General features: G+C 50.4%; 2 protein-coding genes across 14 annotated transcripts in view; one reads left to right on the forward strand and one right to left on the reverse strand.

Annotated features, from left to right (window-relative positions):
* Window positions 1-12457, forward strand: part of CACNA1D (calcium voltage-gated channel subunit alpha1 D) — a 376968-nt gene extending 364511 nt beyond the window's left edge. For 9 of the 13 annotated variants that reach the window (XM_053600740.1, XM_053600739.1, XM_053600732.1 and 6 more), the window contains 8 exons: window positions 11-127; window positions 735-1102; window positions 1827-1853; window positions 3026-3175; window positions 4426-4589; window positions 7020-7141; window positions 9121-9441; window positions 9889-12457. In XM_053600740.1, the coding sequence (XP_053456715.1) occupies window positions 11-127; window positions 735-1102; window positions 1827-1853; window positions 3026-3175; window positions 4426-4589; window positions 7020-7141; window positions 9121-9441; window positions 9889-10182 (1563 nt within the window). In that variant the 3' untranslated portion in view covers window positions 10183-12457. Of the gene's footprint in view, window positions 1-10; window positions 128-734; window positions 1103-1826; window positions 1854-3025; window positions 3176-4425; window positions 4590-7019; window positions 7142-9120; window positions 9442-9888 lie in introns of those variants that run through there. The other 4 variants (XM_053600741.1, XM_053600730.1, XM_053600735.1 and 1 more) reach the window with 2 other exon arrangements.
* Window positions 11814-27026, reverse strand: part of CHDH (choline dehydrogenase) — a 35490-nt gene continuing 20277 nt past the window's right edge. Inside the window, exons 2-8 of the mRNA XM_053600742.1 lie at window positions 21077-21846; window positions 19982-20133; window positions 19311-19440; window positions 18402-18536; window positions 17535-17677; window positions 16986-17088; window positions 11814-16025 (exon numbers count right to left, since the gene is read on the reverse strand). Coding sequence (XP_053456717.1) covers window positions 15607-16025; window positions 16986-17088; window positions 17535-17677; window positions 18402-18536; window positions 19311-19440; window positions 19982-20133; window positions 21077-21791 — 1797 coding nt within the window. The 5' untranslated portion in view covers window positions 21792-21846 and the 3' untranslated portion in view covers window positions 11814-15606. The remainder of the gene's footprint in view (window positions 16026-16985; window positions 17089-17534; window positions 17678-18401; window positions 18537-19310; window positions 19441-19981; window positions 20134-21076; window positions 21847-27026) is intronic.

The raw sequence follows: 27026 nt of genomic DNA on the forward strand, positions 1-27026 counted from the left end.
GTTGATCTAGGCGGGATTAAGGACACTGCATGACATTGGGCCAGAAATCCGGCGTGCCATATCATGTGATTTGCAAGATGATGAGCCTGAGGAAACAAAACGAGAGGAAGAAGAAGATGTATTCAAAGTAATTATTTCATGCCTAGCTACACACTGGCCACTTGGAAATAGTTGGGCAAGACTCCAGTTTTGGCAGTTCTGATCCACAGAAGAGTCTGGAGAATGGAGCCGAGCCCCAGGGTCTAGAGGGGCTTGCAGGCCCTTCCTGTTTACCAGCACCTCTTGTAGTAGGGCCAGGCCAGCTCCGTCCCTGAGCTTTCCCCCTGGTGAGGGGCTTGGCCACTGTCACTGGCCGTGTGGCCTTAGTCCTTCCCGCAGCTGCCCATGCTGCCACCCTCTTCCCTGGGAAAGCTGTTTGATCTTCCAGCCAGCCCTCAGCCCCCTGCCTGCTGCCCACCCAACCCAGCTAAGTATGTTACCCCAACTTGGAGCAACTGGAAGAGCACACTTGAACAACAGCCAAGAGCTTTCCCCCCAGCTTAGGAAATCGGTAACCTTCCTCATTTCAGGGGGGCCCAACTGCCACATCAACACATTCACCCTGATCAGCGACACAGGGATCCTGCGGAACTTACCTAGAATTTGTTTGTCATGTAGAAAAAAATGACCTAACGTAGCTAGGCTGCATCAAATACTTGTTAAATTACCTGGTGTTGTCTCCCATTATTTTGCAGAGAAATGGTGCCCTGCTTGGAAACCATGTCAATCATGTTAATAGTGATAGGAGAGATTCCCTTCAGCAGACCAATACCACCCACCGTCCCCTGCATGTCCAAAGGCCTTCAATTCCACCTGCAAGTGATACTGAGAAACCGCTGTTTCCTCCAGCAGGAAATTCGGTGTGTCATAACCATCATAACCATAATTCCATAGGAAAGCACGTTCCCACCTCAACAAATGCCAATCTCAATAATGCCAATATGTCCAAAGCTGCCCATGGAAAGCGGCCCAGCACTGGGAACCTTGAGCATGTTTCTGAAAATGGGCATCATTCCTCCCATAAGCATGATCGCGAGTCTCAGAGAAGGTCCAGTATTAAAAGGTAACCTTGAAAATGTGTTTGCACATGATACTGTGATGTTTGCTGTGTCAGTTCTGCCCCCATAGAACAAGGCAGGTCTCTCCTCTGGGCTCTAGTACACGGAGGAGGTTCTGCATCGACATTTGTGCCAGAGCCTGTGGTGCTCCTGAGGTCATGGCTGATTCAGACACATGATGTGCCTGATGGATGAGAGCACCTGCCACTCTATATCCTTATATGGGTGCCCCTTAGAAACAGCAGCCACAAAATCAATGCCCTACCCATTGCGATAGTACATTCTGGGATAGTGGTTGGTGAATTTTTTTTCTGTAAAGGTCCAAAGAGTAAATATTTTAGGCTTTGAGGACCATAGAGCTACTGGATTCTGCCACTGTGCTGTGAAAACCTCTGTAGACAGCATGTAAGCTAATGTGTATGTGTATTTGTATGTGTCTGTGTCCTAGAAAAGCTTTACTTATGGACACCAAAATTGAAAGTTTTTATTTCTATATATGTGAAATACTTTTCTTCTTTGGATTTAAAAAAATCCTTTATGAATGCAAATCTTTTAATAGCTCATGGCTATACAAAAACAGGTGACAGCCCCTATTTGGCCAGTGAATCATGGTTTTCTAATCCCTACTCTAGAAGGTAGCCTGATATCTGCATTTTTAATGGCTTTTTGGAAATATTTAACTTTTGTCTTCTCCCTTCCTCCCTCCCATATTATGGCTTTCCTGGATAGAACCCGCTATTATGAAACTTACATTAGGTATGTGCTCATTACCTGTGTTTTTGTGTGGAATAGTGTGTGTTACATTGCTGACTGACCTCTCTGGATGCTGAGGGATGAGAAGAATTTCTTTGTGCAAACTAGCCTGATAGGTTATTATAGTTCAGAGCTGTGGACTTGGAGGTCAGAGGTGGTTGCTTCTCTCTAAGTAATGATGCCTTCAGGTACATAACGGTCTAGGCTCTTGTTGCCTTCCAGGTCTGGTATCCACACATGCTTATGGCATGCCCCATAGGCTCCTGCAGGCCCTATGGTGGCATCAGGGGTCAGAAATGTGTGCCTGGGCAACTCCAGCTGCTCTTTGGGGTCAGGCTTCTCCTGGGGGCTTAGTAAAAGTGTGACCCGGACCTCTTGAAGACGAGGAGCTGTCTTTTCTGCCATCTCCCTTGTAGCCCCCAACACAGATGCAGTGCGCTCTGTTCCACACCTGTTAGCCTGAGTTGAACTGTGGGCAAAATGATCATTTTGTTGGAGGCAGGAGGAGGATAGGTCTCTGGTTCATGACATCAAGTAAAGTCAGGAGCTGCATGGGCCCATGTAGGGTGTGAAAGAGGAAGACCTTGAGAACTCACCCTCCTTCCTTTGGCGAGGGGGTGGTGTCACTGAGCCTGCTGGTTTTCCTGAGGATTGGACCAAGGTGAGCCAGGTTTCGGGAAGACTTACCACAGTTCTGAGCCAGGGCAGCCTTTAAAAATGTGGCTGACATTTCCCCTGAGGTTTCCCCTGTGGTACTGGACCTGAAACTCACCTTGCCCGTGCTGGTTTGATATAGCAGCAAGGCAGTGGTGAGGAGGCCCTTCTGTTCTAGCTTATGAAGTCAACAGGTGCTGGAGCTGGGGGGCAGGGGAGGAAGAGGGGACCTAAGGAGAGGACCTGCCAACCTGGGGGCTTTTCTCTGGGCCACGGGCCACTGTTTGTGTTGTAGCATTCTCAGTCCATGTTCTTGCTCCTTTGGCTCCAAGGCCTCTGGACATGCTGGTTTGGCACAAGTGTTGTGCAGCGTACTAAGAGATCCACACTCAGACACACACAGCGCTGTTGCCAGAAGCCTGACAGTCCAGTCCTGCCTGAGGCAAAGGCAGGCGGGGAGAAGCTGGGCACGCTTTGGGCAGGGCTGGGACAGGCTCTCAGATCTTCTCTCCCAACTGCAGATCCGACTCAGGAGAAGAGCAGCTCCCAACTATTTGCCGGGAAGACACAGAGATCCATGGTTACTTCAGGGATCCCCGGTGCCTGGGGGAGCAGGAATATTTCAGCAGTGAGGAGTGCTATGAGGATGACAGCTCGCCACCTGCAAGCAGGTGAGGCGCCCCGGCTCCTGGCCCTTGGTGTTCTGCCTGCTCAGCAAGGCGGAACTCCAGGCTGCCTGCAGGCTCCCCTGGAAAGCAGGTCAGGAGGGAGAGTCAGGGAAACAGGCCCACAGAGAGGCAGAGTGGAACTGTTCTTTCACACCTGTCACCTTATTTTCATCAGCAGCCTCTGAGGCCTTTGAGTAAAGGCTCTGGAAATGTGGGTGGGGCCTGCCTCATGGCTGGGTTGCCCCTTTATCAGCACTCCCTTTTGAGAGACCAGTTTGTATTTAACACTAGCAGCTCTGACCCAGGGGCTCTGTTGGTGTCGTGACTTTGGCCAGCCTGTGCTGTGGCTGGAGTCTTCGTGAACAGCAACTGCTTCCTGCCCCCTCCAGAGAGGTCTCCCAGAGACACAGAACAAGAGGTCGGAGGGGCATCACTCAGAGAGTGCCTCGTGCGGCTCTGTCCTGCAGAATGAACATTTGTGGTTAAAATGTGCACTCTGCTTCAGAAGGTGTAGCAGGCAGTGCAGGGTGATGAAGGACACCTCCACTCTCTTCCCTGTGAAGCACATCCCTCCAGAACCAGTGCCCCGGGAAGCGGAAGCAGTGCGGCAGCTGAGCCCCACAGCACGCACACACCGCCAGCTCTAGCAGCCCTGCCCTCTGCCTCCTTTAGGGCCTGAATTCTGGAACCACTGGCTCTGCTTCCTTCTTCAGGGCCTTTGCTCACACTGTGTCCCCACCTGGCAGCCTCATTCTACCTTCTCTCCAAGAGCCTGCTCCAGAGTCTCACTTTGCATCTCCCTGCCTGGAATGGACCTCCTCTCCCCAAAACAAAAACCTCACAGAACCCACCACAAGGCCCTCTCTTCTGGCACTGATCTGTGTGCTTGTGCAGATGCATTGTGTGTCTTTGCATCCCTGGTGCCCAGCCCAGCAGCTGGCAGAGGGCAGGTGCTCAGGAGAGAGGCTGTCACCGAGGAAGGGAGCAGGTGGCCCTCCAACTTCCAGGGCATCTGCAGTCCGCATCTGGCCTGGGCTGAGGGATGGGAATGGCCAGCACAACACTCATCACAGGCCTCTGCCCTGAACCTACCCCTTCTCTCCTCCTGGAATCTTCCTTCTTCCCCAGGGGCCTCTGAGGACTGTGCCCAAAGGAGGTATAGGGAGGAGTGCGCCACAGTCTGCTGGAGCTGGGTGACAGAGCCTGTTGGCCAGATGCTCACGTGCCCCTTCTCTTTTGCCCTCCCCGAGTAGGCAAACCTATGGCTACTACAGCAGGTACCTGGGCAGCAACTCGGACTTCGAGAGGCCCCGAGGCTACCACCACCCCCAAGGCTTCCTGGAGGACGACGACTCGCCCGTGTGCTATGATTCACGGAGATCTCCAAGGAGACGCCTACTACCTCCCACCCCAACATGTGAGACCAGATTTTTTGTTTGGGGTAGAACCTTCCACAGAACAGTGTACCTCTCCCACAGCCTGCTCCAGGGCAGTGTGACAGTCGTGTCCTTCCCTGTCAGGGACCTTTGGTCCCCAGGACCAGTCCTCTGGTTGGAAAGTGCAGTGACATCCTTGTTTCTTCTCCATATCCGTCCTGGAGAGCTCTAGCTCCTCCAGCACTGTTCTTGACTCTCTGGAAGAAGAGAGAGAGCAGTACGGGCCCTAAAATTGCACACACATGTCCGATACTGGGCTTTTTGTACATATCATTGCCTTTGAGCCTGGGAACCACCCTGAGAGGTAGGCAAACCATGAACGTGCTTCTGCTGTAGTTAACCCAGCTCTACTCTGTGAGAGGTGATGAGGAGACTGAGCCCAAGAGGAAGGGCAGGCCCAAATGCAGAGCTGGGCTTGCCCCAGGCCCATCTGGCAAAGCTTCTCCCTCTGAGGGGCACTGGACGCCCTTGGTGCCTCCCTTCCTCAGTTCCCACCAGGGCTTCTCCTTCTCCTGTCTGCTCCCCTTCACCTCATGTCTGCTGTGCCTTCGGTGCAAGTGTTGGCCTTTCTGGTCAGCTCTAGAACAGGTGCTCCCATTGTGAGTCAGGGAACCCATCCTACCGAGAGGGGCAGGGGCTGGCTGGAGAGAATAGTGCAGCCCTGGTCCTGCCAGCCCTTGGCTGAGCGGTTTGATTTTGGATGTGAGCATTTTGATGATAGTTAAAGAATATTGTTTCTGGTGCTTCTGAAGAATGAAGCATATTTTTGAACAGGATTCCAGTTGGTAACCAAAAGCAGCCAAGACACATTGGCTCCTGAGCCTGCCATGTACACAATAAAGAGCACTGCTGGGTGGTGCCCAGGCCCTCTGCCTCGCTCCAGCTGTCCCAGCCCCACTGGGGAGTGTAATCAGTCTCGTTCTATGGTTAATATTTAATTTTGTAGCCCCAAACACATGCTGCTAAATGCAGCCACTCCATTCTCCATAAATACTAGATGAAGCATGTGTAGGTGAGGTTGGATGGGGGCCCTGCTATTTCCACTGCCTTCACCAGCCTGTGCCTTTGCTGGTCAGGCCGGTGAGCATGTGAACACCCAGGGGCCACGGTGATGGAGAAGGAGCCTGGCAGGCAGAAGCAGTTGCCCTTTGTGTTTGTAAGGTGGTTTTACTTTACATCCACTTACACCTTGGCAGGGGGAATGTTTTACCTCTCTGGACTGTGTGCTCAGCGACAGTGGGATTACTCCCTTCTCCAGACACTGCTGTTCAGAGGACAGGAGGTGATGGGCATGCAAGGACTGTTTTAGGAGTGGAAAGGCGCTGTACATGTGGGCGGGACTGTTACTCTCCTTTTCTGGCTCTGAGCCTCTGGCTCTGCCACCAGTCCTAGAGGCTGTGCTGACAGGGAGCCTCATGCTCTGTCGCTGTCACATCAGGCCCCTTCTGAGGAAGGCACCTGTCTGTGTTCCACGTAGACATCTCTGCCGGTGGCCCCAGCATGCCTCACAGTATGCGCAGGCCTGAGAGACCAAAATCTGGCTATCTTGTTCCTCTCTGGGCAATGGCTGGCCAAAGCCAGCCTGGTCTTCCTTACAGTCCCATCCCCAAGTAGGCCTCTTTGGGCTAGTCTCCTCCGGTTTTCTGATATAGGAATTAGGCCCATGGAGAGTTTTTCTGGAAGATGCCCTGTAAGCTTAGAAAAGCAGATGTCAAGATAGGAGCTGTTGAAATTCCCCAGCAACTGCCTTGCAAACTCTAGGTGAGGCCCTGAAGCAGACCCCTTGCAAGGGTGGCAGGGTTTCCAGGAGGACCCCAGAATTCAGACTGATCTCCTGGGCCTGGGGCCCTATTGAGCTGGAACCTGTGGCTCTCTTATCCCTGCTCTGCCTGTAGCTAGTAGGAACAGCTGTCAATAAGACATGCAGCTTCTTTAAGTTGGCAGTGTTCTCTGTTGTTTCCCTCAGTCTTTTCTAACGAGAGAATTTGCTTATTACCTGGTTGAGCAGGTCAGTGCAGGTAGAATCCCTCCCTCTAAAACAGGGTGCCTGGAAGGTGACAGCAGGCAGTGTCTGTAGGGTTCTGAAGTGACCAGCTGAAATGCCCTGTTCCCCACAGCACACTCAGCGGTATACTCAGAATACTCGCCCTCCTAGCTCCTCCTGGGAGCAGGCAAACATTCAAAACTAGTTAAGTTTGTGCTTTTTGAAAACATCCTTTTTCCCTCCATTTTCCCCTCCAAAAATGTAGAGACCTCACGATATAGTTTTTTCTCTTGGACATTCTGCTTCCTTCTTCCTGGGCTCCCTGCTGGGTGTCCGGTGGGGCGTAGAGGGGCTGACTCCTGAGAGACAGTGTCCCCACAGGGAACTTGCATCACAACTGTGTGATGTGATGTGTTTGCCTTCTTAGCCCACCGGAGATCCTCCTTCAACTTCGAGTGCCTGCGGCGGCAGAGCAGCCAGGAGGAGGTCCCGCCATCTCCCATCTTCCCCCACCGCACAGCCCTGCCTCTGCATCTGATGCAGCAACAGGTAAGCCGGCCACCTGCCCGGGCACACCTGTGCAGGACTCACTCTCAGGACGCTGTCTTCCTTTGGCCACCACACCAGGGGGGAAGGAGAGAACCTTCACCTATAGTCTGGTTCAATCCTCTATCAGACCTGCCAAATAGATGCAGCCATGAGCTCCATTCTGCCTTGGCTCACACAGGTGAGTGACAAGTGGAGTATTTTTGTTAATGTTGTTTTTGAGACAGAATCTCACTCTGTTACCCAGGCTAAAGTACTGTGGCATCAACATAGCTCACAGCATCCTCAAATTCCTAGGCTCAAGTGATCCTTCTGCCTCAGCCTCCTGAGGAGCTGGGACTACACAAACACCCTGCCCAAAATGCCAGGCTAATTTTTCTATTTTTAGTAGAGGTGGGGTCTCACTCTTGCTCAGGGTGGTCTTGAACTTCTGAGCTGGAACAATCCACCCACCTCAACCTCCCAGAGTGCTAAGTTTATAGGAGTGAGCCATGTCACTGAGCCGTAAACTGGTATTGTATTCAAGGAGTCAGCTTCCAAAGCCAGCTTCTGCCTAGTGTACAGTCTCCCCCCACCTCCCTTCTTGGCTGTGAATACGGGGCTCAGTGCAGTCTGAGGCCTGGAGAGTGGTGGCCACTGACCGATTCCGAATAATCATGGCAGCCCTTTATTTGTTCTGAGAGGTGCTTCCTCCATTAAGATAAGTTTACAGAGCTGTCTGTGGTCAAGGGCCCTGTGGTTGAGAGGGTGGGCCAACCTCCCCACCTACCTGCCAGGGGAGTGGTCCAGGGAGAAGGACCAGGCCACAGTGAGGGGGACTGGACAGGAGGGTAGGGACAGCTAGAGTCCACTTACCAGGGCTTTACCTCAAGGACAAGAATATGGTACTTTTTCTTTCTGAAAATATCACATCAGGCTCAGTGCCTGTGGTTCAAGTGGCTAAGGTGCTGGCCACATACACCTGAGCTGGCAGGTTCAAATTCAGCCCGGGCCCACCAAACAACAATGACGGCTGCAACCAAAAAATAGCCAGGTGTTATGGCAGATGTCTGTAGTCCCAGCTACTTGGGAGGTGGAAGCAGGAGAATTGCTTGAGCCCAGGAGTTGGAGGTTGCTGTGAGCTATGATGCCACAGCACTCTACCCAGGGCAACAGCTTGAGGCTCTGACTCAAAAAAAAAAAAAAAAAATCACATCAGAGATGCCATCCCTATGTTTGGGGGGTGGGGGGAGTAGAGTGGTCAAGGGAGATTGCAGCATGCCATGAGCACCCAGCTGGGGGGCAGAGCCAGTCTCCCTGCAGGGTCCCCACCAAGTCCAGACTGTGGAAACACTCAGAAAATGGAAATCTGCCATTTCATATCTTCTCTGCCAGTCTCTGCTAGCTGTTTACTTCCCTGCCTTCACTCTTTATGATAAGTTTTATTTCTCCACTGTGTCATGGCAGAACCAAGCAGGCACAGAAAGCTATAAGGGCATGTGTCCAGCCCCAGGTCTTAGGAGGTCATGGCTTCCTATTTGGCCAGGAGGCTGTGCTGTTTACACAGAGTGGGAATCCCAGGGCTCTTTCTGGGGTAGGGCGGAGGGGGCAGGGCTTGTAGCCACTGGTTTAGGCACTTTTCTCTGAAAGCACTTCGGTATTTAGATTACGAGCGGACAAGGTGGTGCACTCACATTCACAGCCTGCCTGTCTTCCTGGAGTCTTTATCACTGAGCAGGGCCTCCATGACCTGGCACCTGCTAACTCCCTGGGAACAGTCACAGGAAATGCCTGATGGATTTGGGGAAAAAGAAAGCATAGCCTCCCAGGAAGCCGAACTTCTACTGCCAGATCATTTAGTTTACTTCAGTGTGCTCATGTCCTGCTCAGTCCTAGTCTGGGCTGGCCCTGCAGAGCAGCCCCATGCTTGCTCTGTTTGGAGGAGACATGAGGCCCACACCTCTGAGAACCTCAGGTGCCCCCACTTTTGTCTCTCCCCTCAGATCATGGCGGTTGCAGGCCTAGATTCAAGTAAAGCCCAGAAGTACTCACCTAGTCACTCAACCCGGTCATGGGCCACCCCTCCAGCGACCCCTCCGTACCGGGACTGGGCACCATGCTACACCCCGCTCATCCAGGTGGAGCGGTCAGAGTCCCTGGACCAGGTCAATGGCAGCCTGCCATCCCTGCACCGCAGCTCCTGGTACACAGACGAGCCCGACATCTCTTATCGGACTTTCACACCAGCCAGCCTGACAGTCCCCAGCAGCTTCCAGAACAAGAACAGTGACAAGCAGAGGAGCGCGGACAGCTTGGTGGAGGCGGTGAGTATGGCTCTCGGCCACAGGAGGACAGGCTCCATGGGCAAGGGACAGAGCCAGGAGAGCCAGCCCACACAGCAGGAGCAGGCTGGAGTGAGGGCTGGCTGTGGAGCCAGGGTGCTGCCGTTGGCTACTTCTTAGCAGCTTGAATGTATTTAAAACACGAGTGAAAACTAGATGCCGTGGCCAGTTCTCGTAAACTGTGCCAGCTGCATGTGTGCTTTCTTCAGATACTCCTAGTTTATATCAAACTTCCTCCCTCACCAGGTTTCACTCTTGTTGGGGCCATGTCAGTTCCAAGACATTTTCAAAGCCACAGCTGCTTACATGGGTTATCACAAATGAGGGCTAGTAAACACAATTGAGATGACTCCCCAAAGCATGCAATACAGTTAGTGCTGGAGTTGATTTTTCTTTCATTCCCAACCATCAATCCTCTTTCCTGTACAGGTTTTGATATCTGAAGGCTTAGGACGCTATGCAAGGGACCCAAAATTTGTGTCAGCAACAAAACACGAAATCGCTGATGCCTGTGACCTGACCATCGACGAGATGGAGAGTGCAGCCAGCTCCCTGCTAAATGGGAACGTGCACCCCCGAGCCAACGGGGATGTGGGCCCCGCCTCACACCGACAGGACTATGAGCTCCAGGACTTTGGTCCTGGTTACAGTGACGACGAGCCAGACCCAGGGAGGGATGAGGAGGACCTGGCAGATGAGATGATATGCATCACCACCTTGTAGCCCTGTGGGCAGACTGGCCCAGCCTGGGATGGGGCACAGTGGGCTGGGGAAAAGTGCCTCGTAGCTAGGGAGGTTAGGCACTAGCTGGGAGTAAATATTCAATTAGACTTTTGTACAAGTGATATCATGCCTCAAGAAAGCCATAAACCTGGTCTGAACAGGTGCCGATTGGCAGAGCCCAGCAGTGCACCACAAGCTTGGCCCAACTGCAGGAGACAGCAGGTCCAGCCCTCCTGGACAGGAGGGGTGAGAAGGGCAGACGGGCCTGCCTGCCTATCCCCATGGTACCACTACTGCTGTGGTGTCTGAGTCTCCCATGAGTGGGACCCCACGTACACCTCCCCAAAGGCGTGGCAGGGGAAGGTAACAGGTGATGACCATCACCACACCTGTGTCATTACCTCAGCCCTCAGTCTAGCATATCAGACAGTCCCAGGGTCCAGCATATCCATTTTTAAAACCTTTCTCCCAGATACACTGCTCCCTGGTTCCTGTTTAGCTGTTCTGAAATACAGCGTGTAAGTCAGAACCCATCTACCAGCGGTCATCATGAGAGGGGAAAGGGACCTTATAAACAAGGTTTTCTGTTGTGTGACACCAGTTTACATATGAGAATATCACTCAGATGGTCAGTTTCTGACTGTCACGTGAAGGGCAACTGTAAACTGGAATAATAATGCACTTGCAACCAGGTAAACTTAGATACGCTAGTTTGTTTAAAAATTATAGATTTACTGTACATGACTTGTAATATACTATAATTTGTATTTGTAAAGAGATGGTCTATATTTTGTAATTATTGTACCGTATTTGAACCACAGCAATATCCTTGGATCCTCATAATTGTAGTTCCCTACTGAAATCTAGAAATTATTAGTATTTTTACTTGGGATATACGGAAGTAGAAGAAATAGAGCCAATTCTCATTTATTCAGTGAAAATCCTTTGGGGGTAAAATTTTGAGTTCAAAAGAACTCGACACTACAGAAATTTTTCTAAAATAGTTTGAGTCATTGTATGTGTAAACCTGTCTTTACACGAGATATACCAGATGACTATTTGTAGTCTTCTTTGGGCAAGAGTTCTAGGATTTTGATATCTTTGCTCCATGGTAGATTGCAGGTGTTTTTTGTTTCAAAACCCCCCTGGTGAGTTAATGACAGAGTAGGTGGAGCTGGCTACTCTGCCCCATGGCATCCAACCCTTTGGTTTTCTTGGCTGCCCACACGGGATGTTTTTTGCATCTCTGGTGCAGAAATCATCACACAGGTGAATGAAGTACGCCCGCTCTTCCTCCCTAGGGACTGGTGTTACTTAAGTAAGGGGGGTTGGGTGGGGGACAGAGGGAGCAACATGGTTTCTGTAGGATTAGAACGTGGGAGTCTGTACACATCGTATTGTTGCCTTTCACAAAACACTGCTGTACTGTGTGTTCTCTTTGAGGGCTTTAATATGCAATCAGATGAGGGCTGACGTTTTCATTAGAATGCACTAGCACTCCCTATGTCCTGATAAGAACCCACTTTTGGATAATTAGAACCATCAAGGCTTCTTTTTCTGTTAACAGATCATGCTGATTTTGTCAAGTTACCTTGGCAGAGATTTCCTGTGATCTAAAAGACAGGTAGCAATTTTGGTTCAAAATTTTTAAATAGAACATAGACAACCTGTTAATTTTTTTTTTTTTTTTGTAAATAACACCCACTTTGTTATGAAGACCTTACAAACCTCTTCTTAAGACATTCGTACTCCAGATCCAGGCAAAAACACTTCAAGGTTTGTAAATGACTATTTCCTGACATAAATCCTTTTTTATTAAAATACAGAATGTTCTTCAGAATAAAACTGTGTAATAATTTTGTCATATATGGGAGCTCTCCTTGCACAGAGCTGGCATTTGCCAGTGAGAGCTTCTGAAGGGGCAGGTACTCTGCGAGGGCAGTTCTGTAATTACGGAGGTTCTCTTACCTTCCGGCTCCTTTGGTGCCAATAGTAACTTAATACCAGCTGCAGGGAGTACCATTTCTCCAAAAGGGCTACACCACTGTCAACATTATCTTGGACTCTGTGTCTCTCTGTTGGGTATTGGTCTTACTGTGTGGCTTTAACATCAGGCCAAAAATCGCCATACCAGCATCTGGTGTGGCGGTGACCTTTTCCAAAGTCAGTCCTTAAAAACTGGCATTTTTACAGGCTGTCCCACTTCCTACTATCTGTCTGCTTTAAGCCTGGTTCAACCTCTCATCTAATATTAAATTTTTCTTTGGAAGAAAAATTTGAAGTTGTAGAGCATGTTTTGTTTTGTTTTTTTCCCTCCTTTATGAAAGTTTTACGAATAAATGTCTCTCCTTTTTGGTTTCCCCTCCCCCTAAAATAATTTTTTATCCGCAGGAAGAGTACATTTAGTTCCTTCAATCCTTTGTTTTTCATAATCTCACAAAATGGAAATGGCAGTTATGATTTTAATCATCAGCTGACAGAACCTCATGAAGAACCATCTCTGCTCGGCATACAGACTCGATTTCCACCCAAACAGCTGGACCCTTGCTTAGCCAGGTAGCAGCTCTCCTGAGAAGCTTCAGAGCTGGAGGTTGGGCTGTGAGGGCCCCGAGCTCTGGCTGCACTGGACAGGGTGTGGGTCCCCTGCACCATGCACCACCCAGTGGACCACTCGGGGACCAGAGCAGTCTGTCTGATTTCACGTTGCATGCTTTTTCAGACTTCTGTGTCTTAGCCAATTGTGTTTTCCTACACAGGCTTTTAGTGTTCTGAGCGGCTGTGTGTTGATTTCAAAAACTGGCTAGCAATAGAGCTGATGATACACAGAGTCCCAGCTGCCCCCTGCCCACCCCAATTCAAAAACTGAGTCCCCCAGCTAGGCTTTCATTTGTCGAAAGGTTTTTATTTCTCTACAATGATCTCTGTCCTCCTCTACTGGGGACAGGGAGGGCAGGAGGAAGACAAGGAGCAGGCCTATACCCTGGCTTCCAGAGTTAGGTGATGGAGTGATGGTGTGGTCTGGGATGGCCTGGCCCAGCAAAGACTACATTTTTCTGATTTTTAATAGAAAAAAAAAAGTATATATTTGATGTTAAGTTGGATTAATCAATGGAAAATAAAATAATTTCTGGGATTAGGACAAGGTTAGGCTAGAGAGAAGAATCCACTTGAATTTATGGGAGTTATTGTGCATGTGCCATCAGCAGAAAGGCCCCATGTCTGGGTGCCCACAGCCCCGGGCGTGCTGCCGGTGCTCCGCACCCACACGCAGCCTGCCAGGCGCTGCCGTGGTGGCCTTCATTCCACTAGAACAGCCTCCTGCTGACGCAGCAGCTCACCCACAGGCTTCTTCAACAGGGCAGCGCTCTCCGGGCCCCGGGCACACCACAGCATTCTGTTGCGCTTTTCCAACCATTTTATTTTACAAAGTATCTTCTTCTGTTTTTAGCTATTTCAACTTTTTACAAAGGAGCTGATTCCCCACAAGACTAACCTAGTGGAGCCTCCACTCAACCCACTCTGGCTTCCTCAGCTGCAGCCTATCTGGGCTAAAGGCTCCCCCCACGGCAGGGAATTTTCAGACAGGTTCTGGACGTGCAACACACACTGTTTTTTTTTTTCCCTTGAAGCTCATTTCCATGTATGGCTAAATTGAATTGTGCAATTGAGTAGACCATACCTCAATATTCTATGGCGAGAGGGGGCCTGGATGCCATTGAGTAGCATGGTGGACGAGCTCCTTTTATCATGTCATTTTGCTTTGTTTTTTTGAAACAGAGTCTCACATTGTCACCCTTGGTAGAGTGCCGTGGCATCACAGCTCACAGCAACCTCAAACTCTTGGGCTCAAGCCATTCTCTTGCTTTAGCCTCCCAAGTAGCTGTGACTACAGGTGCCCGCCACAACGCCCCACTATTTTTAGAGACGGGGTCTTGTTCTTAGGCTGGTCTCCAACCTGTGAGCTCAGGCAGTCCACCAGCCTCGGCCTCCCAGAGGGCTGGGATTACAGGCATGAGCCACCTCGCTCGGCCCCTCATTTTGCTTATCTTAAAATATAGCTGCTGGCCTGAATTTACCATTGTCTCAGAGGCTGACATGCCACACGATGCAGAGATGGCGGGCCTGATGGTCATCAGCCTCATCCATATCCATACCAGAAAGGAAGGGTCAACACAGTCATGGTTTGGCCTGGGATGCCCCCTTACATGTGCCTTTGACTTCTCACCCCTTACCCAAATCAACACGTGCTCTCTGACAGGAGGACTATGTGGGGACCCCCCAAATGGCAAGGCCGATGCCCTGCAGCCACTCCAAGACCCAGAGGGCTGTGGGGTGGCAGCTGTGGGTATCTTCAAGAAAGTAAATCCAAAAAACAGTTCTGTTACCTTGTAGGAACAGTCTGGATACGATATCTCAATTCAAAAATAAGCTACTAAATGATATTATTGAATTACGAGAAATTTAAAAATCAAAGAGCTATGTAAATGCTACTTGTATCTGTTTTTTCCCCCCAGTTTCAGTTTCATCCTCGTCTGTCTCCAGGGACTTCTAGAGAATAGGAATTAACCAGCCCTGTCCACTGTGGGCGGTGCTGGCTCTGGGTCGTTTCCCAGGGCTGACATGAAAGAATTCTCTCTCGGGCTAGCTACCTCAGTATGAAGCCGACATGTGGTATGTGGAGTTTGCTTTGCATTTCCTGGTAATAGGAAAATCTTTTAAAATGCTAAATCATGAAACCTTTGGTAGTGAAGCCAAGTGTCATTCCCTCCAGACCCTTCTCTCCTCGAACAAGGTTCAGAAATCCTCTCATCATGGCTGATCATATTTAATAAGAACCAGCGCATGGGAGAAGTGGGCTATAGCCCCTTAGTGACCTAGCAGGGCCCCAGTTACCCACCTCACTGGGTGGAGACTAGGAAGTGAAAGAACAAGAAAAGCCCACTTTTCTGCTAGCAAATTTCCCCCTGAACAAGGACACTGGGGACTTAAGTAAAGCTCAAGCTAAGTACTGTGTGATGCTGCTGAAGCTGGAGGATGCGTCTGCCTGGGAACCCAGCACCCTGCTCTCAGGGGACTGCCCAAAGAGAGAGGCCTGGGAAAGGACCACTGCCTTCCAGGCAGCAGGACCCTGTGTTAGCACCCTGTGAACATAGGGCAAGGACATGGCAGGAGTGACCCTCCAGGACACACGGGGGAGAGGCCTCAGCCTGACTCCTGGCTTTCCCCCAAGGGCCCACAGGGAAACACCAAAAACAAGGAGCTTGCTTCTCTGCCTACCACCAGTCTTATTTCTCAAGAAATTCTCCAATTCTCAGCCATGTAACAGGGTGCCTCCCAAGTTCCAATGTTCTAGACAGCTTCAGAAAGGAGATTTGGAGCAAGGCTGTGCTGGCCCTCTTAGTGTCTCAGGGGGCAGTGATGGCCTTAACGCTGGGTGTCCAGGGTCCTGGGCTTGTAGACAGGGACATCCTTGTCACACAGTGAAGGCTGCCCCTTAATAATGTCAGCTGCTTTCTCTGCAAGCATGATTGTGGGGGCGTTCAGGTTGCCGCTGACTATGCTGGGCATGATGGACGCGTCGATGACCCTGAGGTTTTCCACCCCAAGGACCCTGGTCTGTGGATCCACCACCGCAGTGGGATCAGAGGGCTGGCCCATCTTACAAGTGCACGAGGGGTGGTAGGCACTGTCGGCTTTTGCCCGCACAAAGGCATCTATCTCTTTATCTGACTGAACGTGGCTTCCTGGCTGGAGCTCTTCCCCCCGGAACGGAGCCAGGGCTTCCTGTGAGAAGATTTCTCTGGAGTGCTTCACACACAGGCGGAAGCCCTCAATATCCGATTCTGCAATGGAGAAGAAACAAGTGAGACCCCCCCTCTACATGGTGACCTAACAGAAGGTTCGTGCCATGGAGAGGCTTAATTTGCCTGAGAAGGTAAGAGTTGGAGGTGACGTTCAAGAACATGGGTGGACTGAGTCACCAGGTTGCCTGTCACCTGCCCATAGGTGGTTTGGCTGCAACCAAGCAGAGTCCTGGGTAGCACCAACAAAGATGGCAGCCTAGGGTGGTGCCTGTGGCTCAGTGGTTAGGGCACCGGCCCCATATACCAAGGATGGTAGGTTCAAACCCAGCCCTGGCCAAACTGCAACAAAAAATAGCTGGGTGTTGTGGCGCGTGCCTGTAGTCCCAGTTATTCCCAGGAGGCAGAGGCAAGAGAATTGCCTAAGCCCAGGAGTTGGAGGTTGCTGTGAACTGTGATGCCACGGCACTCTACCAAGGGTGATAAAGTGAGACTCTGTCTCTAAAAAAAAAAAAGATGGCAGCCTAGATGGGTGCAGTCTGCCCCAGAGGCCAGGTTTAAATTGGGGGTCTGAATGATCTTTGGGGCAGAGAAGAGAACACACATCTCGCCCCCTGCCCTGGTGTGGCTGTGAACAGATGGACAGTGCCTGTTTTTGCTGCATGCAAAGAGGCAGGCCCAGAAATGTAATTTGCTTTTGGAGGCTGCTCAGAGTAACAGCAGGAAAAATGCTGTGTGAGCACAGCAGGGTCTCCTGCACCTCATGTCTGACAGCTGCAGAGGTCTCCCACTGCATAATATGAGGCCCAAGTCACTTCCAGGAACCAGGACACTACTGAGCAGCGTGTGCCCGTTTATAGCTTGGAGTGCTGGGGCAGGGGGTGGAAGATGGCAACTTGTGTCTCCAAGTGGGACCAGAGGCAGGACTGGGGACAAACAGGATCCCTACCAAGGCACTCATTCGTTCAAGCCCAGGCCAGGTGAAGGCAGCTTCTGAATTACCTGTTGACAAGTAGTTGGGCTGGATCACCGGGTAGTCCTGTGGATTGGCACTTTTCAGTTTGATCCATCCCACACTTGTGCTCCGCAAGGGCCCCACATGCACCTAGGAGAACAGAGAGGAAGCAATGATCCTTGCCAGCCTCAGTAGCTCGGAGGGGCTCTGGGTGTCCTGCAGGGTGGCCTCTGCTTCCAGAGCCATTAGGAGCAGGTGCACTCGGGCACTGCCTCATCTTACCCACTCCACAAAGGGTCAAAACCCACCCCAATGACCACTCCTTCCTCCAGGCCTTCTGGGGCCCAGTCATGTTTGTTTGTCCCATTACAGGTGCTTGGGACCTAGACATCTGTCCCAAGCTAGGTGTACCACGCAGATTGCCTCGCTGGGGCCTGCTGCTCCTCTCCCTACTGTGAACACCAGCCCTCTGGAGGGCAGGGGACAGGCTTCTCTGCCTGCTCCCCTGAAGGCCCTGTGCCACAGAAGATGAGAGCATCTTCCCGTACTGAAGGGGAAAAGGAAGCGTCCCATGGGGTAAGCCTCCATCTGCTCACCTGATAAGCCTCTTGCTGAGTGGAGACCCGTCCGTGGTCAATCACTTGGGATGGCAGGAAATGGAACTGGATGTCCGGGTGTGAGACCCCAGGCTTGCTGCGGATGAACCCCCCTGTTTCCAGATGGGCAGAGGCTCCATACCCTGAAAATGAGGAAAAGACCAGGCAGCAGAGACAGTCAGAGTGACCACCTTTCTCCCAGTCTCCATCTGGTGCCTGGGTCCAAGCCCTGTCCACATCTGTCCTGTTCCCCAGGTGGCTCATCCAGCACCTCTGCATCAAATATCAACTCCATGCCAAACTGGGGGCTTCCACTTGGCCCTCTCCTGGGCCAGTCCGACCACCTAGCACAGAACACAGAACACAGTAGGTGTGCAAGAAACATAGGCTGTATAAATGAGTGGGACTTCAAAGCACCGTTTCCCGAACCTATGTAGTACCCTTAGACACAGCTACACGCAAATGAAACTGTTGAAAGATGGATGCTGATTCCTCAAACTGGTACCAAGGTGTCTTCTCTGCACCTCTTCTCCTGGCTTCTTGGACCCCAAATGGTGTCTAACTCAAGGCCATCCATGTCCATATATATTGAAGAGCCACATCTAACCCCCAGCAGTCACACTTGAGCAGCCCCGTGCCAAGCAACTTAGTGTGAGCTACTGCTGCTAGCCTCACACTAGCCTGCCAGGCAGGAACTGTGTAGCCCCATTTTGCAGATGGGAAAACTGAGGCTTAGGGCTAAAGTAAATGGCAAAGTTCAGCTTCAAGCTCAGCACTGTGAGGCCAGAGCCCTCACTCAGTTGATTAGAAAGGAGGCTGCAACGCCCGCAGACCGTCTGCACCCAGGCCACAGGTGAGCGTGCCCACCTGTGAACTTCCAGAGCCACTCCAGACCAATGTGGACCATCTCCAGGGGCTTCTGTGCTGAGTGGAGGGTGATGGGTTGGGTGCATGCCTGCTGAATGTATATCTCCAGATGGTCTTGCAGGTTCTGGCCAACTCCTGAAATGGGAAGGAGTAGTCAGGGAAAATGGCTTCTCCATAGCCCCCTGGCTTTGAAAAATTTCCCCTATGCACTAATTTTCTGGGCCACCTCCTGCTTGATCCCCAGGTCTGTCTAAAGGCTGCCTCCCAGAGACACCGGGCACTCCCAGCTAAGCCCAGCCCCTCTCATGCTCCTGAGGGCAGCCTCTAGGTGCCCTCTGTCTGTCCTGCTCAGCTGCACCCTCCATGGGGGCAGAGCCCTCAGCTGGAGCAGGCACTGCTTGGAAAGTGTGATGGCCAAGTGGCCGGACAGAAGCCCACTGCACTGGGCAGGTCATTGACACAGAACTGTATTCCCATGGGCCCCTCACGATGAAGCCTGTGTGCACAGGACCCTGTGGGTTACTAAAGGCAAGAAACAGAGCCAGGCCCTCAAGGCCATCAACGTAGTTTATGTCAGAATGCGACAGGCAGGCTCTGCAGCGCTGAGCTGAGCACATGGACAGAAACACAGAGCCTGGACCCCGTCACCATGGAGTCGCTCTGGGGACATGCCTGCACCCCTCTCAGCAGGCAGGATAGGAGGCTGGAAAGGGAGACGGAAACGCCACGAAGACTCAGGGCCCAGGGGTGAGGGTGTCTGTCCACAGAGGCCAGGGGACCTTCAGGCTCATGGGAAGGACATAACAGTTCCAAGGAGCACTCTTGCTGCCTCCCTGCTCCATAAAGAAAATACAAGAAGGCACTCAGTTGAACAGGAACAGACTTTGGGGAGCACTGAAAGGGACTCACCAGGCAGGTGGCACACCACAGGGATGCCTAGTCTCTTGAGGTCATCTGCATTGCCGACACCCGAGAGCATGAGCAGCTGTGGAGAGTTGATGGCACCTCCGCTCAGGATCACCTCTCTGCTGGCATAAGCCTGGAAGGGGCAGAGGGCCAGCCGGGTCAACTTCCCGACAAGCCAGCTGCTGTCCTGCCTCACGGGTCAGTGCCCTGCTCCAGCCAGCACGTGAGAACAGGCCCACACTGGCAACTGTGGCTCATCCCACACCGCAGGGTCTTAGGACAGGACACGAAGGCGTAAGTGGAATAAATGAAAGCAAGTGGTCTAAATAAGGCGCAATCTGACACCCTGCTACCAAGGCGGAAAACGGTCACATCCAAGGATGTTCAGACCCTTAACCCTGTAACTTCCTGTCACATTGGTGCCCGGAAACGCATGGAAGGCACTGGGGACTGCTCTAAGGTGGGCTCCCAAGGGCACCCACAGCAGGGTACCATGGGCTCTCTGCAGGTGGCAGGGCTGGGGCTTGCTCACCTCCACCAGCCCAGTGATGCTTGTGAGACCCTATCCACTCCTCATCATAGGGATGAGAGCGTGTAGGGAGGAGGAGGGCGTGACTTCTACCTGCCTTAAGCCCAGCCCCCAGGGCCTCTGCCTGCACCTGTCCTTCACTCACCCTGCAGCTCTGGCCATTCTTGACATACTCCACACCCACTGCACGGGTGCCCTCAAACAGCACCCTATTCACAAATGTCCGGGCCTCGGCCTTGAGGTTGCTGCGGCTCAGGGACGGGTGCAGGTAGGCACAGGCTGTGCTCCAGCGCTTGCCTGTAGGACGAGCAAAGAGGTCAGGCCTGGCCTCACCCTTCTCCAGTGATATGCCCTGCCCTGACTGTGCAAGCCCTGTCGAAAGCAAGGCTGGGACCAAAAGACCCTCCCCTGCTAATGCCCACATCTGCTCCCCTGGGGACAGGTGAAAAAAGAGCCTTCCCCTCTGACAGGATGACGCAGAGACCAGGAGCAACTGACAGATGGAGAAGAACCCTGAAGAGGTGGGCAGGAGCCCAGGGCAGCCTGGCCTCACCTCAGTCCCGCTGTGAGCAAGACCTGTCACCACTCTGTGCCTCGGTTTCCCCACTTATAAAGGATGGACATGTCCCTGGCAAGGAATGGAGACAAGGAGAGGGAGCAAGAAGCCCGTGTGCTCTTTGCTGCCTCTCTGTGCCTCAGTTTCCACACCTGCAAATCTCTAAAGGACTTTGGGCTTTTTGTCCTCTGACTCTCCATTTTCCACACCAATAGGAGCCAGGGGGCCAGAGGCCCAGAGAATGGCCATGTGTCACCTCCCACAGTCACTCCTCACGGACTTTTTTTTTTTTAGACAGAGTCTCGCTATGTCACCCTCAGTAGAGTGCTGTGGCGTCACAGCTCACAGCAACTTCAAACTCTTGGGCTTAAGAGATTCTCTTGTCTCAGCCTCCCAAGTAGCTGGGACTACAGGAACCTGCCGTAACGCCCGGCTATTTTTTTTTTTTTTTTTGGTTGTAGTTGTCACTGTTGTTTGGCAGGCCTGGGCTGGGTTCGAACTGGCCAGCCCTGGTATATATGGCTGGTGCTCTAGCCACTGCGCTATAGGTGCTGAGCCCTCATGGGCTTTGAGTTGTACTCTGTGGCATGGAATGCAATAAGTCACCATGATGGGGGGTAGCTTTTTTTGTTTTTTTTTTTAATGGAGGAACCCAGTGGATAGGGAAGGATGGCTGCACGCTACCTTCATGGATGGTCATGTCCGCCCAGCCGAAGCCTTCTTGCTGGAAGCCGTTCATGTCCTCAGTGAAGGGGTAGCCGGCCTGTTTCACTGCCTCCAGGAATGCCTGGTGCAGCAGGTGGTTGGTCTTGCCCCGGGACACGTGCAGGGGGCCTTCGCCACCACGGTACCTGCTGGCACCTAGCTCATGACACTGTGCCTTGCGGAAGTAGGGCAGGCAGTGAGCATAGTCCCAGCCCTCAGCGCCCTCACGGTGCCAGCGGTTGTAGTCCTCGGCATGCCCCCGGACATAGACCATGGCGTTGAGGGATGAGGAGCCTCCCCAGATACGGCCGCGTGGCCAGTACATCACTCGGTTGTCCAGGCCCGACTGCGGCTCTGTGTGGTAGCACCAGTTGTACCTGTTGTTAGACAGGTTCATCATGAGGGCTGCCGGCATGTGAATCTTCCAAGATAGCCGCTTGCTCCCTGCACACAGGTCCTTGGGCCCGGCCTCCAGCAGCAGCACGTTCTCGTTGGGGTCTTCTGTAAGCCGACTGGCCAACACACAGCCTGCAGAGCCTGCACCCACCACCACGTAGCTGTACTCCTCCCTGTTCTTGGAACCTGCACTCGCTAGACCACGAAGGCCCAGGAGCTGCGCTTGCCCCTGGGCTCCCCATCCCAGGGCTCCCTGTGGTCCCAGGAGCCCCCTCCAGCCTCGCCGGACATGCCACATGCTTCTTGCCAAAGTCTTCTTATCCACAGAGGGGAATGAGGTGATACACTTTTTCCTAAAATAGGAAAGGGGGGTTAAAAATCTTAACTCTGCAGACATGTGCACAGTCAGCCCTCAAAAGGCCACGCTGCACAGGCTGTGGCCTGCTCACCACGGGCCTGCCCAGGGCCAGGTGGGCAGGTCCAGCTCCAATGGTTACCATGCTGAGGACTAGAGGGAGTGCTAGTTACATCTGTGCCAAGATGGACAGGCACAGGGCTGGTGGGGGGAAGAGAAAGGCCTTCCCTGTGCCATCTACATAGGAACCTGGGGAGGACAGGGTAGCACTCTGCCTGCTGGCAGGCCAAGAAAGGAAAGGGTTGAGAAGGGGAGAAACAAAACAGGGTGCTTGCATCCATTTGAGACTGCTGCTCAGCCCCTACCAGCTGCTAGGCACTGCTTTTGTCTCTAATAATACCCAGAAAGACATCAACTCTCAAAACTGATGGTCTAGGGCCAGGGTTAAGGACCAGACTTAAGTAACAGAGAAGGTCAGAGTGAGAGGCATGAGACTACGGAGCTCACAGTCTTGGACCTGAGAGGGTTATGGGGTGCACTAGAGGGGTTTTACACAGCAGATAGGGTCAGAGCTACACTCTTCAAATACTACTCTCTGGAATGCTGGAGTTTATACAGAGAAATGGCAATAGCTTTTGGTGGGTTCTTTCCCAACAACATTCAAACCAATCCCAACATACTTAGTGTACAGGGGTGGAAAAGAACCAGGATATGTCACCAAAATCTCCACTGACAAGAACATCAGAGACAGTTCTACCCACAAGGCTCAGGCCTACAAGGGCTGCCCAAGACTGAGGCTAAAATAAAAGAAAATCCTGTAAACCACCATCAACCCCTTCTATGAGAGCAACCTAATCCTGAAATACACTCATATACATCTAGAGACAGACAAGTCATCTTTGGCAAAGCAGCAAAGGCAATACAGTGGAGAAAAGACAGCCTTTTCAACAAAAGGAGCTGAAGCAATTGGACGGCCACACATAAAAACATCAATCCTGACACAGACCTTATACCTTTCACAAAAATTAACTCAAAATGGATGATAGACCTAAATGTAAAATACAAAACTATAAAATTCCTAGATAACACAAGAGAAAATCTAGATGACCTTGGGTTTGATGATGACTTTTTTGGTATAATGCCAAGATAGAATTCATGAAATAAATAATTGATAAACTAGACTTCATTAAAATTAAATTTTTCTCTTTTGCTAAAGAAACTACTAAGAGAATAAAAAGATAAGCCATAGACTTGGGACAAATATTTGCAAAAGACATATCTGATAAAGGATACCTATATATTACCCAAAATACACAAATAGTCTTAAAATTGAACGACAAACAAGAAAATTTTAAAAAATGAGCCAAAGACCTTAACTGACACCTCACAGAAAAAGATGGACAGAGGGTATCTGTTCACAAGCATGTGAATGGATGCTCCACATCATGTGAGAACACCTATTAGAATGATCACGATCCAGAATCTGGACAGCACAATGCTGGCTAGGATATGGAGCAACAGGAACTGTCATCCACTGCTGGTGGGAATGCAAAATGGCACAGCCACTTTGGTGATTTCTTACAAAATTAAACATACTCTTACCATATGATCTACCATTTGTGCTCCCTAGTATTTACTCAAAGGACTTGAGAATTTATGTCCACATAAAAACCTGCAAATGGATGTTTACAGCAGCTTTGTTCATAATTGCTAAAACTTCGAAGCAACCAAGATATCCTTCAGTAGGTGAATGGCTAAGTAAACTGTGGTACATCCAGACAATGGAATAGCATTTAGCACAAAAGGAAATGAGCCATGAAGCCATGAAAGAACACGTAGGAACCTTAAACGTATATTACTAAGTGCGAGAAGCTTACCTGAAAAGGCTACATACTGTATGATCCAATGATATGACATTCTGGAAAAGGCAAAACTATGTCAACAGTGAAAAGATCAGTAGTTTCCAGGGATTGGGAGAGGGAGAGATGAAAACACAGAGCACAGAAGATTCTCAGGGGAGTGAAATTGGTCTATTTATATATTTGTCCAAACCCATAGGACATACAAAACCAAAAGTGAAGCCTACTGTAAACTATGGACTCTGGGTGATGATGTGCCAATCTGGGTACATCAATTGTAACAAACGTACCACCTCAGTGGGTGGAAATTGCTAACGGGAGGATCATGCACATGTGGGAGCATATGGGAAATCTTTTCACCTTCCTCCCAATTTTGCTGTGAACCTAAAGCTGCTCTATAAAAAAGTCCTAAATGGGCATGGTGGTGCACACCTATCATCCCAGCTTCTCAGGAGGCTGAGATGGAAGGATGCTTTGAGCTCAGGAGTTCTAGGCTGCAGTGAGCTACAATGACACCACTGCCCTCTGGCCTGGGCAGCAGAGTGAGACACCATCTCAAAAAATAAATAAATAAAAGGATAAAAGACTTTTGTATAAAAATACAAGGAGTCTGGCTTCATTTTTTTTTTTTTTACTTTTGACAACTTTCAAGCCCTATTCCTCATTTTCCACCTCTTGTCCCATATCTGGACGAGTCAGTAAGAAAGCTCTGGTTTTCCTGCTCTGAGCATCAGTGGGGAAGTTCAAATCATGCAAATCCAACCCACATGTGAGTGTTCTTACCTTAGCCCCACTTTCTAACCATAATAAAAACCTACTTGCCCCTTCTTCATTCAAACCAACCCAGACTAACCTGGGTATCTGCCCTGCTCTTCTCATAAAGCCCCACAACATGATAATAAACCTTTTTGTAGCCCACTGGTGTGCATGGTGTCATCAGTCTCAAAATTCAAACCAAATTTGGGTGGTAGAGGTTGATCCTGCCTCCATGCGGCAAATACAAGACAAAACAATGCCACTTACAAGAACATCAAGAAATAAGAACTACTTAGGAGTAAACTTAACAAATTATGTGTATACAAATTCAGCAAAGTTCAACCCACAAAAATCAGTTGCATTTCTATTCACTGACAACAAACAATCTGAAAAATAAATTAAGGAAACAATTTCATTTATAATAGCATCAAAAAGAATAAAACATTCAAGAATAAATTTAACCAAGGATTTAAGAGATTTATACCTGAAAACTATAAAATGTTGCTGAAAGAAGATAAAGAACACATAAAGAAATGGAAAGATATCCCATATTCATGGATTTAAAGACTTCTTATATGATTAAGATGCCAAGACTACCCAAAGCAATCCATGGATTCAATGCAATCCCTATCAAAATCCTATTTTTTGCAGAAATAGAAAAACTTATCCTGAAATTAATAGGATATCTCAAGAAACCCAAACAGCAAAACAAATTTTGAAAAAGAAGAAAAAAATCGGAAGATGCATACTTTCTGATTTCAAAATTTACTACAAAGCTACAGTAACCAAAACAGTATGGTAGTGACATAATGGCAGACATACAGACCAATGAAATAAAGAACCAAGAAATAAACCCCTGAATAGGTGGCCAATTGATGTTCAGCAATCATACTCAGACCACTCAATGGTGAAAGGACAATCTTTTCAACAGTACTGAGAAAACAGGATATTCACATGCAAAAGGATGAATCTGGATGCTTACCTTTGCCATATACAAAAATAAACTCAGGATAGATCAAAGACCTAACTGCAATAACTAAAACTGTAAAACTCTTAGATGAAAACATACTAGAGAGGGGTGGAGCAAGATGGCGGCTGAGTAACAGCTTCCCTGCAACTAGGCATACTGACTCTGGGAAGATAAGACTCCAGGAATCTCTGGCTGGCAGGATCTGCCTATAATCATCCCTTTGAGGATATTAGGAGTTAGCAAGGGACTTCTGGACCCCAAGAGGAGGACAAAAACAGTGTAAAACTGGCAAGTGGTTGTGTTCGATCGACCTAATCCCACCAACAGCCGTAAATACAAGCAGCAGTGAGACTGCAAACCAGAAAGGCCTTACCTGTGAACTGTTTCGGTGTTTTTGGAGTTGGCACTCAGTTGAACTGCCTTGGGGAGAGCTTGAGCAAGAGTGTGGAGAACTTTGGGCATTGTCTAGGGCCCCAGACTGAGCCGCTGAGCTGGACGGAGCTAATAGTGTTCAGCTGTGGGCCACAGGGAGCCATTGTGAGAAAACTGCCCTGGCAAGCTCTGCCCTCAGGGTCGCAGAGCAAGGATCCAGGGGGAGCTATTAACCCAGTGACTGAGCAGCCTAAAGGTGGGGACTGAGCTGCCTTACAGCCTTAACCCTCAGGGGCAGGGTTTGGCAAACTGGGGCCTTGGGCTGTTACCCTGGATAGAGTGCCGTGGCGTCACAGCTCATAGTAACCTCAAACTCCTGAATTTGGCACCGCCCCAACCTCCATAAGAGCTGCGCCGTGACCCCTGACCTGTGACCCGTGCCCACCGGGCCTCCATATGCCCTGATCAGGAACTGTAGGAGCCGCGCAACCCTGCATACTCCCTCCTGTACCCTCCCTGCCTCCACACCGATATGCTTGTCTGGCCAGGGACTCTGGTAGCTGTGTACCCTCCAGAGCCCTCCCTGCCTCTGCACAGAGCCCTTCTCCTGGCCAGAGGCTGCTGGAGCCTTGGGCAATCTGTGCCAAAGTCACTGGGCACCAGGCACTCCCAGAACCGTACACACTACCTCCTGCCCAGTTGCTGGATCCAGGTGTGTCACACTCCGGAGCTGCTTCCACAACCAGACTACCTGGCTGGGGCAGCCCCAAAGGAACTACACAGGGTCACTCCCTACAAAGATCCAGCAACAATAGAGTGATCCCGCTGGAGTCTAATCTTGGAGAAACACCTCCCCAACTCTGAGGACAGCCAGAGGCAACGGTGAAAAACAATCATGAGGCGAAATCAACAGAAAAACTCTAGCAATATGAATAATCAGAGTAGATCAACTCTCCCAAGGATCAATGGGGCAGACACAGCACAAGATCCCATGCACAAACAAATAGCTGAGTAGTCAGAAATCAAATTCTGAATCTGAATACCAAATAAGATCGAATTAGAATTCCAAGCAGTAACCCAAAGGATATCTCAAGAACTCAATGAATTCAAAGACCAAATGACCAAAGATTTTGACACATTGAGACAAGAAGTTGCAGCCCTCAAAGATCTGAGAAACACAGTAGAATCCCTCAGTAACAGAATGGAGCAAGCAGACATTGA

The sequence above is a fragment of the Nycticebus coucang genome, chromosome 8 (genome assembly GCF_027406575.1).
Source record: "Nycticebus coucang isolate mNycCou1 chromosome 8, mNycCou1.pri, whole genome shotgun sequence".
Taxonomy (NCBI): domain Eukaryota; kingdom Metazoa; phylum Chordata; class Mammalia; order Primates; family Lorisidae; genus Nycticebus; species Nycticebus coucang.